This window comes from Trachurus japonicus, chromosome 6 (assembly GCF_045865225.1).
Source record: "Trachurus japonicus isolate A0001 chromosome 6, Traja_1.0".
Classification (NCBI taxonomy): Eukaryota; Metazoa; Chordata; class Actinopteri; order Carangiformes; family Carangidae; genus Trachurus; species Trachurus japonicus.
The window spans coordinates 11,425,568-11,443,481 of record NC_140912.1 but is presented as its reverse complement, the minus strand read 5'-3'; the positions used below and the strand labels follow the sequence as shown (position 1 = coordinate 11,443,481).

The 17,914-nt window shown below is 42.1% G+C and overlaps 3 protein-coding genes across 3 annotated transcripts; all 3 read left to right on the top strand.

Moving 5' to 3' along the window:
- Positions 1–4,679: 4,679 nt before the first annotated feature.
- Positions 4,680–6,327, top strand: LOC146985633 (uncharacterized). The gene has a single exon (XM_085780577.1). It carries the CDS (start codon positions 4,680–4,682, stop codon positions 5,958–5,960), a length of 1,281 nt encoding a protein of 426 aa, XP_085636703.1. The 3' UTR covers positions 5,961–6,327.
- Positions 6,328–8,850: 2,523 nt separating this feature from the next.
- On the top strand, positions 8,851–11,348 carry LOC146985632 (uncharacterized). The gene is made up of 2 exons (XM_085780576.1): positions 8,851–10,340; positions 11,263–11,348. The coding sequence occupies exon 1, from the start codon at positions 8,877–8,879 to the stop codon at positions 10,143–10,145; it is 1,269 nt and encodes a 422-aa protein (XP_085636702.1). The 5' UTR covers positions 8,851–8,876; the 3' UTR covers positions 10,146–10,340; positions 11,263–11,348.
- A 1,203-nt stretch (positions 11,349–12,551) lies between these two features.
- LOC146985631 (uncharacterized) lies at positions 12,552–16,085 on the top strand. The gene is made up of 2 exons (XM_085780337.1): positions 12,552–12,908; positions 14,832–16,085. Exons 1-2 carry the CDS (start codon positions 12,552–12,554, stop codon positions 16,074–16,076), a joined length of 1,602 nt encoding a protein of 533 aa, XP_085636463.1. The 3' UTR covers positions 16,077–16,085.
- The last annotated feature ends 1,829 nt before the right edge of the window (positions 16,086–17,914 follow it).

The window sequence follows — 17,914 nt, the reverse complement described above, 5'->3', positions numbered from 1 at the left end:
AGTTACAATAAATAGGGGTTATTGTGATTATTATTATTATTATTATTATTATTATTAATTGCATTTAAATGTGCCTGGAACTGTGGAAACCTGCCTGTGAGGTCTTGGTGACGTGGGCGCACTGCGAGCTGGGCAGTCAAAATACCAGTCCGCTGGCTGCGCTTCGCCTTGCGCTGAGAGTAGACCAGGTTGGAGCTGGTGAGCTTTCGGCGTACTCTCCGCGTGGTCTATCGGCAATTGTCACTGCGCCAAGGTGAATCTGTCGACACCTCCCCCTGCTGCGCGACCACTCCCATCTCGGCGCACAACAGTCTGCCAATTTACCGAATCCGCTGCGCACGTTGTTGCACTGGAAGAAAATGCCACTGCGCCAGCTGCGCCAGGGCTCGCCTCGCTGCGCCCCCCTGAGTTGCGCCAGGAAAATAGGGCCCTCGGACTCAAATTGTTCTATAGACCCTAAACTTCAACTTAGAAGTGAAAACCAAACTTTAACACCAATTTGAAATGACTGAGAAAAATTACACATGCATCCGACCCCACTAATGCCATTAGTTACAACTAATGAACCCTCTGCAAAAGACGGCTCTATGGAAAGTGGCAACAAAATGATGAAATCGTCATTTGAAATCTCACTGTACTTAATGTCACATTCTCTCAGGTATAGAATTATATATGTAACAAAATGTCCATACCACACAATTTTATTTCATGTTTATTTTTGCATAAGAACATTGATGTTCATTGTGTTGTTGCATGATTTGTTGATGTTTGTTTTTTTATATCAGTGCCCTACACTGCCCTCGTGATCTAGTTGCCCTGCCATATATGCCGGTGTGTTAACTGTGAAAATGTATAATGCATTCAAGTGAAATTCCTGTGTACACAGCGAATGCAGTCACTTTTATATCTGTAATTGCTCGGCTGTGTATGAGCTGAGTGAAGGGTGTTAGAGCGTTCAGCAGCCTGTCTGCTTAGTGCTCTTCCAGTCCGGGTGCATCAAGAGAGCAGCAGATGTTGGTCTAGATTACGGCTCCATTACATTGTTCTTTCCTCTTCAACCCGAGGCACTTGTTCAGTTCTGTCACCAAAAGATTAGAAGTGCTCACCAGTCTGTAAGAAAACACTGACAGGGAACAGGAGAGAGGAAACATGGTTTTCCACCCTTGGGGGCAAGAACCTTCATATTTCTCTGTTCCTATCACGGTGTAATCATTTGGAGAACCTAATTTCTGAACAACAGTCAGAACAGAGGAGAGAGAGAACAGACAGGAGGGACGACATAGTTTGATTTTACCATGCTCTAAATTGTTCTTTAATGTCAGCTAGGATAGGAAAGTGGTTTTGATGAATGAAATTCCCTTTGGTTTTCAGTACAGCACAGATATTAAAATGGCCCTGGGTCACTGACACAGAGCAGCCTTACTTACTGATCTTTATTGGACGACTTCTCTTGGAGATGGTGGAGTCACCACAGGGATTGGAGGATGTGAATCATGATGTTTTTTTTTTCTTTCTCTTATGTAATATGTTTTTTGAGCTGAACTCCAGAACCTGGCCTCCTTTTTTCTGGTCAATATACAGCCGTCTGACAATCACTTAATCTGCACGCAAAACAGACAAAGGCACCTATCAGAACTGAGTCTAACCAGAATTTATGGTTTACTCGTTCCAAAGCACAGACTTGCAATTGAGTTCATGTATCATTAGTTGCAGAAGGACTGTGTGTGGTTACTTCATCTGTATGTGGTTACTTTCAGTGGAAGATGTTAGGCCAGTGTTTTTCAACCTTGGGGTCGGGACCCCACATGGGGTCGCCTGGAATTCAAATGGGGTCGCCTGAAATGTCTAGTAATTGCTAAAAAAAAAAAACAACAACAAAAAAACATTATTGATGAAAATATTTTTTAAACTAAATATTATTCCTTTAAAAATTATGATTAAAAACATCACACACAATCTTAAACAACTGTATTCTACTTTCACTTTCTTTAATATAAATTTAGTTCAAATAAAATGGCAATGGCAATTTTCCAACATGGTGGACAATAAAGATCTATTGTATTGTATTGTAAAATGCAGCATATAAAAATATCTGAGCTGGCGCTTCTTGATTGACGGTGGGGTCGCCAGAAATTTGTGATGTCTCAATGGGGTCACGAGCCAAAAAAGATTGGGAACCACTGTGTTAGGCCATGCGAAAATACTTTTTAACAAATGCCATTGGCCACTATTGAGTGCTTTTATATGGATTCAAATATCCCCTGGTTATGGTTATTATCTGATACATAGAAAAGTCCTTATCTTGGGTTTGAGACTAAACACATGTTAGACTGAAAGTTAAAGACTGGATAAACTGTGCTGTGGCTCTTGTTTTTCTTCAATGTGATCAAATGGATGAAGGCTGAATCCAGCAGAGTAATAAATGCAGCAATATCCAGGAAGCCAGACACCAAACTGGATTCAGCTTAGCTAGGACAGAGGTGATGGAGTGGCTGAGATGTGAGGAGGCTATAAAGACACATCTGCAAACACCAGCCTGGAATTACAGCGAGCAAATTATTTGTCTTTTCTCATTTTAAATGTCATTCTGCAAATGTGATTGAAGACTAAAAACCAGAACATTGGAGTCTTCATGTATGAATACAATGATTTTTAACACCCTGCCATCATATCTATTGGCAGAGCAGCTTACAGGTGCATAGTGTCCATACCAGTTGCACAAGGTGAGGAATGCAAGTTGAAGATAAAGAGACATGAGCATTTTTGTTATTAAAGTTACAGTCACTGTACCAACATCACCCGTGAATTCCACAGAGGAAAGATTCAGTATGCCTTTAAAAACTCAATGTGCCATGTTATGTATCGTTTTGCATTTTCCTACTTCCTTCTACTTCCTTCCTTCTCCTACTGGTGACCAGTGTTGGTAATAACGGCGTTAGAGTATAACGGCGTTACTAACGGCGTTATTTTTTCCAGTAACGAGTAATCTAATTAATTACTTTTCCCATCGTTACAACGCCGTTGCCGTTACTGAGAATGTGAAGTGGCGCGTTACTACAGTTCGGTTGAATGAAACGCAAGGTGGTTTTGTCCACACATCAGCTGCCTCAGGACAGGTCATGACGGCGAGCTAAGGTAACGTAGCTAACGCAGCATCTGAGACCGATCAGCTGTGTCCCAGGCTGCAGCCCCTGAACTGGGACACAGCGCGCACACACAAGCACCCACTCCACCCGAGCAGCAGCGGTTGGAGTCCGACGGACGGACTCGAATTATGACACCTGAAACGTTTACACAGAGCTCTGTGTAAACACAGCTGATCGATCGATAAAAAAATTACCGTCCGCTGGAGTGAATTTTTTTTTCCGTCACTGAGAACAGCTTCTTGAATGTAACTCGGTCAAGACGTATCCTCAAGATTTTTCCAGTTCTGTTAGGTCAAGCTGCTGTAGCGGCTGACATCATGCAGCATGATGATGGTAAAATTTCCAGATAAAAACACGCGTTTTTTCATCAGCATCAGTACAGAAATGACGGATAGAGGGGAAAAGGCTTTATCCACAGATCCGCTGCTCCTGAATTGTGACCCTGAGGCCAGAGTCACAGACACACCTGGATTAAGACAGGAAATAAAGGGGCTGGTTTAGGATAGTGGAGCTGTGCAGAAAGCCAGTCAACCTTAGAGGGAGCACTGGAAAAACCGTTTTAAAGTAACGAAAAAGTTACTTTCTCAGTAACGCATTACTTTTTGGTTTAAGTAACTCAGTTACTAACTGAGTTACTTTTTAAATGAAGTAACTAGTAACTGTAACTAGTTACTATTTTTCAGTAACTTGCACAACACTGCTGGTGACTCGTTGCTGCACTGCTTTATATTTTTGTGACCAAAAGGTATGGAAATAATTCATTACTTTACTAATTTTATTCTAATTGAATGCTATGATGAAGCATATCACAAGTAAGTGTATTCACATTAGAAACTTAGACACACTGGTCTGGATACTGTAGGTGCATTCAGCCATTACCGACAGAAGCTGTAGTTTCTGGTCCCATTACACTACTTTGTTTTTTACAGAGATAGATTTACTCTGTTTAATCTGCTCTCAATGATCACAGTGATTCCTTACTGTTGTTGATTTATTAATGTGTTTGTGATTTAGAGATATGAATAAACCTTTAAGTAGGTCATTTTTAATAAACCGTATTTCTTTACCATGATAGATCATTTTAAATATCAATTAATTAATTAATTGATTAATAATATTTTGTGACCCACAGTGAAGCAGAGGGTCTGTACCTTTAAGAGCAAGGGTTTGTGGGTTACCAGTGTTGTTGCTTAGTGTTAGTGGTTGTGGAGAGTAAACTGACTTGACTCACCTCCGTCTCCTGTCTCATCATTATTATTTAGGCTACATCTCCACAATTTAATAATTTACCATAGTTATACTGTGTAGCCTTGTAAGGTATGAGATTATTTTAAAGTTATGGTTGGTAATCCTGTTCAGAAACACGTTTTGTTATACTGGGTGAAATGGTCCTTCTATCCTGAGAGTAGTCAATACATTATTTATTCAGAAAAAGGAACGAAAATAATCAGACCTCTGTGACAGCTGCAGGACTGACAAAACTCTGCCCAATCCATGCTTTTAATGGTCTGACCTTTGTTCTCTCTTTAGAAAATGGAGCCAGAGAACTCACTTGAGCTTGTGGACAGTCTGTCACTGCCCATTGTCCCAGTCTCTCCTCTTCCTTCTCCTCCCACACTGAGAGATGGTGAGTGTTACCATGTCTTCATCAGCTACAGCAGCACTGACCACCAGTGGACTCACTGCATCATCAACCAGTTGGAGTCCTGCGGCCTGCAGGTCTGCTACCATGATCGGGACTTCACTCCTGGGCGCACCGTGTTGGAGAACATGTCTGACTGCATCCAGGAGAGCCAGAAGGTGCTGCTGGTTCTCAGCCCAGAGTTTGTGAGGAGCCGCTGGTGTCTCCTGGAGGCCAACATGTCTCTATTCAGAGACTGCCTGCAGAGGAAACCCATCGTCCCAGTGCTGCTGCAGCCAGGAGTCTCAGTTCCTCTCCACCTCTGCCACCTCACCTACCTGGAGGCCAGTGACCCCGACTTTCTGAAGAAGCTACTCAAGGTGCTCTGCACCCCCAACCAGCAGCTTCAAGGCTCCACTGTGATGCCCTTCCAGCCTCCCTCTATCTACAATGGGAAGGCCCTGCAGCCGCTGACTGCTGTCAATGATGAGGGACTGAATAAATGGGAATGTGGTCATTTCAGTGACATGGAGGTTCCAGACCAACTACGTCTGATCATTGAGGATCAGGAGAAGTACAGAGAGGCTGTGAGGGTCATCAACAGTGTCCATCAAAACAAAGTGTGGCTGCGCCCCCTCTGGCTTAGAACACTTATTTACATTGTTGGTATATTGTTCATTGCTGGAGTTTCACTTTATTGTTTAATTATGCTAATTATTTTTATATGTGATTTTCAGATGATGAAAATTAACGACACAAATCTTTTTGGACTATTGGTACTCACTACTTTTTGTTTCTGCTGTGTTCTACTTGCCTTTATTGTTCAGATGCCTTTGTGCCATAAGGATGAACAGAAGAACCTTGTGAAGGAGCTGCAGAAAGCTGTAGGTCAGGCAAATGTGATCCTCTCAGAGGAGAAAGTGTTAATGGGCTGTATGTCCAACTCCAAACTCTATCTCGCCTATGTTTCTCTGGATCGGTGCAAACGTGAGTTTGCAGAATCATTTTCTGAGCATGATGGTGCAAAGGACATGTTTCAAAGAGCAATTCTCTACTTCTCATCAGGTTACACCTGCTGCCTTTCCAAAAAACACTTTCCTTTTCCTCAGCCCAGCTCCACTGGTCACCTGGAGGGAAAGGTGTGTTTCTGTCAGTATGTCTCCCATCAGCTGAGCAGGGGAGAATGGGAGTAGGGGTGATAAAACAAAGATAAAATCAAGATCTATTAACTGTCCCACAGATGTCAAGTGAAATGTCTCTCTCAAAAGTATATTCTATACTCAGAAATATTACATGTTATGTCACTCAGCCTATAATCCTACTCTGCAGCTGCAGCCGTGTGAACAACAGATCTGTTTCTGTTCCTTAACAAAGCTGAAAGCAGGAGAGAGTACAAGATTTAAATCTACTGCCTGATTTTAACTGTTGGTTCTTGTTCATCCAATGGGTTCAGTTCTCATCATTGTGTCACAGGAGCGTCAGTTGTCCCCTGGAGGCATGCAGGGTGAAGATGACGTACTTTTAACATTGTTGTTGTTAAAGGTACAGTCACGGTAACAGCACCACCGCTGCTGTAATCCCACTGGGGAAAGTCTACAGTATGCCTTTAACACTCCTCTCCTCCCTGTGCCGTGTTTTGTTTTTTATTTCCTACTTCATCCTTCTGTAGATTCATTCATACAGTTTGTTTGGGATTTAAAGGTATGAAAATACTTTATTACTTTAGTTTTTTATTCTACCTATGCTTGAATGATTTGATCGATGAATGAAAAATGTCTATGCTAAATACTGAATGTAAATCACACGTGCATAGAGGGTTTTTGTTTTAATTTGTACTTTGTTAGACAGGTTTGGCGAGACTTACACAGCCATGTTGGAAACTGTCGTTTCTGGTCCTATTAAATTGCTTAGTGTTTCACAGAGAAGAATTTACTGTGTTGAATCTAAACTCACTGGTACAGCTTTAAAACAAAACTAAAATCATAATCTGAAGTGATTTACAGTAAATGTTTCACAGGACTTTGTCTGACTGTTAGATTCATGTACTACACTTAAAATTGAGTACATGAGTCCATTACAGTCAGTTTAAAGGGGAACTATGGAAGTCCAGTCTCTTTTCTTCTGTTCTGCTAACCCTCCTCCCAGCCATGTGCATTTATTTTCATTGAAGCCAGTAAGAAAGCAATCCATGGAGCAGTGGCTAACATTATTTATCTTATACTTGTTACAATGTGTATATTTGTGTAGTCTTATCTGTCATAAACAAGAGATTATGGGTTACAGGGCGAGTTTGGGTTGCTGTACTGCCAAAATGAGAGCTGGGACACCGGGTCAGGTGGTGGAAGGCAGAGAGCCTCCATTCTCCCTGTAACATTTATTTAATCATCACAATTACTCCAAAGCTGTATAAATAAAGTAAAAATGTAGCACAGTTCTTTAAACCAACACTAAGTAACTTTTCAACCTTCATAAAATATTTTCATAACCTTTGTGATGATACATCGACTTACAACAGGTTGAATGACACCTCTGTCATGGCCTGAGGGGGTCTGTGACGCCTTCACTGGCACTAAGCAGCTTTGAGGAGCATGGTGGGAAACCGGCTCTCACTTAAGTTTCACTTTCACTTTTGCGAGTCAGGACAAGGAGGGAGCAGGCAATGCGGCATGTTCCCATCAGATTGTGCAGGTGGGTTTACTGTGAAATGATCCACTGGAAACAGAAACTTAGTTTGGACGTCTTCTGTTAATTTCCATGCACTGGGAGATCAGAATTTTTACACCGCTATGCGCTGGTGCTCATGGGAGATGGAGTCTTCCTTCGGGCAAAACACTACCGCTTTAGGCCACTGGCGCTGCCAAACTCAACCAATATTGAAAGTTCTTTAGTACTGCTTTAATGCATTTTGGGGGGAATATAAAATTGAGAGCATTATACGCTGTAGTTGCTGTATTTCCAATCTGCGTTGAGTTGTAGTGTGAACATTCCTGGCAAAATAGAGTATTATGAAACATGTGTCAGTAAAAATAAAAGGTTCTACAACAACTAAGTGAGATTTACCAATTTGTTTAACAACACTCTATATTATAGATGATCATAATGCTTTATATCAATAATCATAACACACTATAAAGCATTTTATCATGACTTATAAGGTCAGGTATTATAATACGTTGTAATTATTACAGAAATAACTTGTTGACAATACCCACATTGATAATGCATTATGTAAAATGTGTTGTAAATTGGCTTATAAACGTGTACAACTATCATTATAAACACTCATAAATTATCATTACCATTTTATAATGGCTTATAAGGTTGAGTATTATAATACTGTGGGCATTGTCAGCGAGTTACTAACAATCATAATGTATTATAATACCTGACCTTATAAGTCATGATAAAATGCTTTATAATGTGTTATGATTATTGTTATAGCATTATAATCGTCTATGAGTGTTTATAACTACATGTATGATTATACAGTGCTATAACTGCATTATAACTCATTATAAGTATGGTTATGCATTATAGAGATAGGCGTCAAATAAAGTGTTACCAAATGTTCAAGTGTTTACATGGTGTTGTTGTGTCAGAGGCTCAAATTATAATCTCAAAAGGACAGTTCACCCAAAATTCAAAGAAAGAAAAGTGAGGCCCATTCACAACCGTCATATGGACATGCAGTGCTGAGACGAGCCCCCCTGTAACTCAGAGAAGGCACGGAGGACTCTGATACTTCTCCCAGCCTTCTCCAAATTTGAATTTTGGGTGAACTATCCCTTTAATTTACATACAGGCTGCTCTTGTGTGAAGGAGAGGTACTACCTGTGTGGTCAGACATCACAATCAGGTCTGCTTCAGTTTGACCACCACACAACTGATGTGCAAGCTCCCTTTAAAAAAAATATTGTATGTGTACATATGCTGCTGACAGCACTGATTTCCCCATTGCTAAGAGACTAGGCCCTCTCTAACCTCTTCCTTGCATACTGTTGATGGTAAATGTGTTGTTTTAAATGCATGCTATAGATTTACTATAATCTGTGTATCTTTGTAAGATTGTTATGCTTTTGATGTTCTGACCTTTGTTCTCTCTTCAGACAATGGAGCCAGAGAACTCACTTGAGCTTGTGGACAGTCTGTCACAGTCCATTGTCCCAGTCTCTCCTCTTCCTTCTCCTCCCACACTGAGAGATGGTGAGTGTTACCATGTCTTCATCAGCTACAGCAGCACTGACCACCAGTGGACTCACTGCATCATCAACCAGTTGGAGTCCTGCGGCCTGCAGGTCTGCTACCATGATCGGGACTTCACTCCTGGGCGCACCGTGTTGGAGAACATGTCTGACTGCATCCAGGAGAGCCAGAAGGTGCTGCTGGTTCTCAGCCCAGAGTTTGTGAGGAGCCGCTGGTGTCTCCTGGAGGCCAACATGTCTCTGTTCAGAGACTGCCTGCAGAGGAAACCCATCGTCCCAGTGCTGCTGCAGCCAGGAGTCTCAGTTCCTCTCCACCTCTGCCACCTCACCTACCTGGAGGCCAGTGACCCCGACTTTCTGAAGAAGCTACTCAAGGTGCTCTGCACCCCCAACCAGCAGCTTCAAGGCTCCACTGTGATGCCCTTCCAGCCTCCCTCTATCTACAATGGGAAGGCCCTGCAGCCGCTGACTGCTGTCAATGATGAGGGACTGAATACATGGGATTGTGGTCATTTCAGTGACATGGAGGTTCCAGACCAACTGCGTCTGATCATTGAGGATCAGGAGAAGTACAGAGAGGCTATGAGGGTCATCAACAGTGTCCATCAAAATAAAGTGTGGCTCCGCCCCTTCTGGCTTAGAACACTTATTTACATTGTTGGTATATTGTTCATTGCCGGCTTGTTAGGTTATTTTGGAGGTAGGCTAATTGTAATTATAATATCTCGGAGAAAGAACCCAGATCTTTTTACACTATTGATGCTGACCATTTTTTGTGTCGCTTGTGTTGCATTTGCTTTTGTTATTGGCTTTTCATTATGTCAGATGGATGAACGGAAGTACATTTTGAGGGAGCTGCAGAAAGCTGCAGGTCAGGCAAATATGATCCTTTTGAAGGAGAAAGTGTTAATGGGCTGTATGTCCAAGTCCAAACTATATCTTGTGTATGTTTCCCTAGATGGGTGCAAACGTGAGTTTGCAGAGATGTTTTCTGAGCATGATGGTGCAGAGGACATGTTTAAAAAAGCAATGCTGTACTTCTCATCAGGTTATGTTGGCTGCCTTTCCAAAAAACACTTTCCTTTTTCTCCGCACAGCTCAACTGGTCACCTGGAGGGAGGGGTGTGTTTCTGTCAGTATGTCTCCCATCAGCTGAGCAGGGGAGAATGGGAGTAGGGGTGAAAAGAAAAAAAGAAATCAAGATGTATTCATTGTTCAGTAGATACAAGGTAAAATGTCTCTCTCAAAAGCACATTACTTACAATTACTTGTACAGATCTGCTTCACAATGGTGAAAGCAGGAAAGAGTACAAGTCATGATTGTGTCACAGGAGCTTCTGCAGGCCGACATGCCTCTGCTACAGGGTGAAGGTGATTATAATCTTGTTGTTAAAGGTACAGTCATGTTAAAGGGACAACGAGGAGTTTCTATTTGGTTATAAAAAAGTCTCACGTTAATGTGGATGAATCTACACTACCCACACTTGTTAATGGGTCCATTTTCGATAAATATATCGTTTTGTCTCTATCGTTATTTTGTTATTATTAGTGGTGGCGAGTCATGAGAATAACGCCGCAGAATCGCCGTTTATGGTCGGAACTACTACGGTATTGATTGTCTTCGAACCTCTGACTTTAATTATTGATGAATGAAAACATAAGTCCGTCTTGCGCCGGTCAAAGAATTTCACGGTGCGCGCGGAGGCTCATAAATGTAGTGTGAAAACGCTTCGCTTTTCCAAAACTCCTCGTTGTCCCTTTAACAGCATCATATACATTGTAATTCCACTGGGGAAAGTTTGTATACAGTATGCCTTTAAAACACTCTTTTTCTGTGCCATGTTTTGTTTTTTAATTCCTACTGCCTCATATTGTTGTTGATTCATTTATATCTTTTTGGATTCAAAAGTATGAAAATATCTATACTTGAATGATTTGAACAATGGCCAAGAAATATCCAAACAAAAAAATTAATATAAACATGCAAATATAACGTTTGTTTTTAATTGTAATTAATGGTTGTTGTTGTTTTTTTGTTTTTTTTAGAATTTTGCAGAGATGTACACTGCCATTTTGAAGCTGTGGTTCTAATAAATTGCTTTGTGTTTTACAGATATGGATCAACTGTGTTTAATTTACAGTCACTGACATACAATACAAAACTGAAAATCAATTTCAATGTTTCATAGCACAGTTTTTAGTTATAAAGTTTAAGTTATATCTATGTAATAAACTGAAAATTGAGAAAATATTGTCAAGTCACTCTGTATTTACTTGCCTCTGTTTCACTCAGCCTGCTAGCCAGTTTCATCACTCAACTCAGCTCACCTGTGCACGCAGCTGCTCCTGAATCTCCAATCAAGAACAGTAATTAAACCTCTCCTGCTCACTGAGTCTTTGCCTGATTGTCCTTCACCCCTCAATGCAGGACTTTTCAGCAATTGTGACCATGGACACAGTCAGTCTGAGCTAATGCAGGTAGGCCGCACCAGCTGGAGTCCAGAGGAGCATGAATGCCCAGAAAAAGGCCAGACTCACCAGTAGGATGGAAATTACCGGTGAGTATACATCTGAACCTTTCCCCCAATCAGCGATCTAATCTGATGATTTAGCCCAGCATCTTGGGATTGACCAGTTCCCCTGCCTGCTTCTTTTCCTGCCAGTGCCATTGATGGACACCTTTTGGGGACAGTCAACCGCCAGATAGCACTTGTCTGCATGTTCCTGTCTGGCAAACACGGGTTAATCCAATTCCATGTACAACAGTCTCGCCAGTTCACCATCATCATGCTATATGTGGCTCTGCCGCTGTATCCCCAACACTGACCGGGCCATGGGGTCCATTCTGGAGCCAGATGAGTTGGATTTTGTCCTAGATTACCCATTTAATGTCTGACTATACAAGTCAGTTCTTGTAGACAGTTCTAGCAAATATTACTGAATAATTGTTACCAACTGAAGCTTTAAATGTAAGAGAGGCTAAAGGCTGCCCAGGAGGGCCAGCCCAGCCCCAGGACCTGTCCTCCCAAACATCTGTTTGTGCCCCAGGCTTTTGGGTCCAAGATCCTCCAATGGGCCCACAACTCCCAATTCACCTGAACCCTGAGATTCAACAGGCCAAGGAGGTTGTACAGCAGAGGTGCTAGTGGGTGGAATAGGACACCTGGGAGATTGTAAATGCCTGCCCCATCTGTACCCTGCACAAATCTTCCAACCAAGCTCTTGCTTGTCCCCTGCAATATTTGCCAGTGCCCCATCATCCCTGGTCCTACATTTCATTGGACTGACTGGTCTGCCACCGTCCAACAGCCACTGTACCATCCTGACAGTGGTAGATCGTTTCAGGAAGATGGCCCACTTTGTGCCCTTGCAAAAGTCTTGATCTGCCAAAGAAACAGCTGGACTGCTACTCTGACACATCTTCTGTCTGCATGGCCTCCACACTAACATGGTCTCTGACTGGTGACCTCAGTTCAACTCTTTACCCTGGGGGGAGATCGGCATGCTGTTGGGGCCACTGTCAGTGTGTCATTTGGTTTCCACCCTCTGTCTAATGGCGAGGCAGAGCAGAAGAACCAAGAGATGGAGACAGCCCTGCATTGCATGGTCTCTATCCACCCCTCAAGCAACTTCTTAGGAATCAAATACACCCACAACACCCTGATCAACTCTGCAAACAGACTATTTCCATTCCAGTGTGCCTATGGCTATCAGCCCCCACTGTTCTTGAGAAGGAGGTATCCTGCTCCTCTTCCCAGGCCTTCATCTAACACCGTCACCAGACCTGGACCCAAGCAAGAACAGCTCTGCACAGCTCTACTGACCTGTAAGCCACAGTCACTAACCACCACTCCTACTGCATTCAAGGCATCAGGTGATGAGGAAGGCATGGAAGACTCATGTTCAGGTGAGGACAAATCACATCCTGAAGCTCAGGAGGTTAGACGAGATCAGACAATAATTAGTATATGTGTGAGTATCAGCTCCCACATCTGTGGCTTGCTGTGAACCAGAGATTGTGTTGCCTTGTCACATTAGTCACTTACTCTGCATTATTGCCTGCTTACCCTGCATTTCGCCAACAATAAAAGTCGTCTCCAATTTCAGGCTTTTTCTGGGGTAATTTAGAAATGATAACTACTTGTTCTATTTCAAATCCATCTTAAATCATGATCTGAACCTGTTTGGCACAAAAATAAATTAAAATGTGTACAAGTGTGACATATTCTCTAGAACCACAAAGTGAAATTCACCACTACATTGAATAAACACCACCCTGGTGTAGCCAACGTCATATCTGGCCCTCTGCGTTGTGTTTCTCACGGCCTGCCCTAGGTGGGGTTCGAACCATGGTCTCCACACGGTAGGCGACGATGCTAACCGCAAGTTGGTTAGCACGTCCTTTATGGGTGGAGTGAGTGCACATCCGTTACACTGGCAGACACTCAGATTTCCAGAGTGCATGCTGTTACCATGTATGAGCGCATCCAGAAAAGCCAGAAGTTCACAGCCCAATGTTTGCGAGGAGCCACTGGTGTGTCACTGTAAAGTGAATACATGTATTTAGTGCATTTTGGGGAATTTAGAAATGAAAGCTAGTTGTGCCTGTGTGTGAGACAAAAGTAAAAGAAACATAACTAGTTAAACAGTTCACTACCACCACGACCACAGTGAACTTCATCTTGTTTAATAAAAATCACTCTGACACATGCTTCAATTAAAACAGACAGTATGTTGTTGTGTCAGAGCCTAACATAATAATTTCAATTCACATGTATCTTCCATAATCTCATGTACATGACTACAGATGGAAATTAGCGGCTCCGCTAGATCTGGTGCAGCCATCTTTTTATTGTCTCAATTAATGTCACTGCACACTGTCCTTTTTAAATAAATAAATAAATAAATAAATGTAGAGACAAGATACAACTCCAACAGATGCTCCAATTTGTTAACATGAAATTATGCTTTTGAACACTCGAGTATCTTTAAAAGCAGGTACTCCAGTATTGAAACTTAACTATAAATCTGACTGGACAACTTTGCCTTGAATTGTTGTTATGTTTGAAAAGGAGGAGTTATTATTTTACTCAAGTATTGAAGTTGTGGACTTTGTCCTTCTCTGGTTGTGTGCAGGTTGATTACTGTATAACCTACAGTAATTTGAGCCCTACTGTCATTTAAAGGTACAGTCACAGTACCAATATCTGTGTTGGATATGGTATTATAGTATACCTTTAAAAGACTCCTCACAGTGCCATGTTTTATTTCTCATTCTCCGACTTCCTTATCGAGTGTTGGCAACTCTTTGCACTGTTTGTCATGGAAGGTATGAAAATACTACTACTTACTTTTATTTTATTAATTCTGGCTACCTTTGAATGATTTGAATTCAAACACATGTACTGTAGCCTACATAATGCAAAACTAAACTAAATTGAATTTTTTGAAATTATAGCTTTTTGTCTTTTTTCCTCAACTTGCATAGGAAGACAGTGACAGTAACTAGGCAGAGCATATCTGATCATTGTTCTTTTGCATCAATACATCTAAAAGAAATTGTGTAAAACTGTCTCTTAAACAAACAACTTAAAACTTACTACAAACTTACAGTACACAGTAGGTTTTAATGTTGTGTCAAAGGCTCAGATTATAATTGTATTGAACATGTCTCTTTCCATACTCAGTGAAAAAATAAATCACACCAACTGCTAAGGGACTGGGGCCTCTTTTGTCTTGTCTTTGTTGAAGGTAAATGGATCATTCTAAAGACAGTTTGGAGATTTACCATAATCATACTGTGTATCCTTGTAAGGTATTTATGATATGCTTTTAATGGTCTGACCTTTGTTCTCTCTTTAGATAATGGAGCCACAGTCCATTGTCCCAGTCTCTCCTCTTCCTCCTCTTCCTTCTCCTCCCACACTGAGAGATGGTGAGTGTTACCATGTCTTCATCAGCTACAGCAGCACTGACCACCAGTGGACTCACTGCATCATCAGCCAGTTGGAGTCCTGCGGCCTGCAGGTCTGCTACCATGATCGGGACTTCACTCCTGGGCGCACCGTGTTGGAGAACATGTCTGACTGCATCCAGGAGAGCCAGAAGGTGCTGCTGGTTCTCAGCCCAGAGTTTGTGAGGAGCCGCTGGTGTCTCCTGGAGGCCAACATGTCTCTGTTCAGAGACTGCCTGCAGAGGAAACCCATCGTCCCAGTGCTGCTGCAGCCAGGAGTCTCAGTTCCTCTCCACCTCTGCCACCTCACCTACCTGGAGGCCAGTGACCCCGACTTTCTGAAGAAGCTACTCAAGGTGCTCTGCACCCCCAACCAGCAGCTTCAAGGCTCCACTGTGATGCCCTTCCAGCCTCCCTCTATCTACAATGGGAAGGCCCTGCAGCCGCTGACTGCTGTCAATGATGAGGGACTGAATACATGGGAATGTGGTCATTTCAGTGACATGGAGGTTCCAGACCAACTACGTCTGATCATTGAGGATCAGGAGAAGTACAGAGAGGCTGTGAGGGTCATCAACAGTGTCCATCGAAACAAAGTGTGGCTGCACCGTCTCTGGCTTAGAGCAATGGTTGCCTTTCTTGTAATGTGTCCTATTGGCTTGTCAATATATTTTGAAACGACACTCGTTAAATTCATAGTTGATGAGAATAAGAACACAAACCTTTTTAGACTATTGGTGCTCACTGTTGTCAGTCTCTGCTGTGTTCAACTTGTCTACACGTTTCAGATACTTTTGTTTGAGAAGGAAGAACAGAGATACATTACCAGGGAGCTGCAGAAAGCTGTGGGTCAGGCAAATGTGATCCTCTCGGAGGAGAAAGTGTTAATGGGCTGTATGTCCAACTCCAAACTCAATCTAGTGTATGTTTCCCTCGATGGGTGCAAACGTGAGTTTGCAGAATCATTTTCTAGGCAGGATAGTGCAAAGGACATGTTTCAAAGAGCAATTCTCTACTTCTCATCAGGTTACACCTGCTGCCTTTCCAAAAAACACTTTCCTTTTCCTCAGCCCAGCTCCACTGGTCACCTGGAGGGAAAGGTGTGTTTTTGTCAGTATGTCTCCCATCAGCTGAGTAGGGGAGAATGGGAGTAGGGGTAAAAGAAAAAAGAAATCAAGATCTATTAATTGTCCAGCAGATGTCAGGTAAATTGTCTTTCTCAAAAGTAATTTTTGTACTCACAAATATTACATGTACAAAGTACATGTTGTCAATCAGTCTATAATCCTACTTTATATAGAGCTGCAGCTGTGTGAACAGCAAATCTGCTTCTGTCCATTTAACAACGCTGAAAGCGGCACGAAATTTAAATCTCGTGCCTGATTTTAACTGTTGGTTCTTGTTCATCCAATGGGTTCAGTTCTCATGATTGTGTCACAGGAGCGTCAGTTGTCCCCTGGAGGCATGCATGGTGAAGATGACGTACTTTTAACATTGTTGTTGTTGTTAAAGCAGAACTATGCAGCTCGGCCAGAAATAGCTCGCTCCTTCGTTGGTTTCTCTTTTTTTCCCTCTCCGGAGCTCCCCCACAGTTCTGGTAGGCACATGTCACTGTCGTAAAAAAAAAAAAAAAAACTCGCCGCCGCCACCTCCTCCACCTCCTCCACCCCCCCTACACGTGCTTGTGTTTACTGCTGTTTGCTAAGCCCTGCTAACACCTAGCTAACGCTAACACGGCGCTAATGCTAACACGGAGCTAATGCTAACACCGAGCTAACGCTATGCTAACACGGAGCTAATGCTAGCACAGAGCTAACGCTAATACAGCCACACACAGGCACAAAGACACAGACATACACACACAGGAATAAAGGTTCCAAAACGCGAAGGTGTGTGTGTGTGTGTCATGATGTATTACATTATCTTATAAAAGACCCATGGTGTGTGTATCTGTGTTAGCATTAGCTCCCTGTTAGCCACAAGCTGAACTTCATCAGTAAACATTTCATGTTTCCATGGTTTCCTCCGACTTTCCGAACTCAAACCAATCACGATTCGTGACATGCATGACGTCATATGCGTTCTTATCTCGTACTGCCGTAAGGCAGTTTCTCGCGATAGTTCTATCCATTGACGAGATTTGTAACACCGAGACGGACGACTGATCTTGCAAGTGCGGTTTTCAGCCAGTGGGGGGGGGTGAGCGCATTGGCCTAGACCCCATTCACTTCATAACAGGTCACTCAACCATCACAGTGACTCTGAGCCACAATAATTACAGCCCAAATCCTGCATAGTTCTGCTTTAAAGGTACAGTCTTGGTACCAGCATCACCTGTGTTGTAATTCCATTGGGGAAAGTCTGTATGTATACAGTATGCCTTTAACACTCCTCCCTGTGCCGTGTTTTGTTTTTTATTTCCTACTTCCTCATACTGTTGTTGATTCATTCATATGTTTGGGATTTAAAGGAATGAAACTACTTTATTACTTTACTTTTTTATTCTACCTATGCTTGAATAATTTGATCGATGAATGAAAAATGTCTATACTAAATAATGAATGAAAACCATACATGCATTTGATGGTTTTTAATTTTTTAATTATTTATTTTTTACTTGGTTAGACAGACAGGTTTGGCAAGGCGTACAGCCATGTTGGAAGCTCTAGTTTCTGGTCCTATTAAATTGCTTTGTGTTTCACAGAGAGGAATTTACTGTGTTGAATCTACACTCACTGATGTACAGTGTTAAAACAAAACTAAAAATCATAATCTAAATGTTGTCTGACTGTTTTAGACCCAGTTAAATTCATGTACCGTAATTCACAGAAAATTGCGTACATGAATCCTTTACAGTCAGTTCAAAGGGGAAGTCCAGTCACTTTTCCACTGTTTAGCTAACCTTCCTCCTGGCCATGTGCATTTGTTTTTAATGGAGCTGGCGAGAAAGCCATCCATCGAGCAGTGGATAATTTCATATATCATATACCCT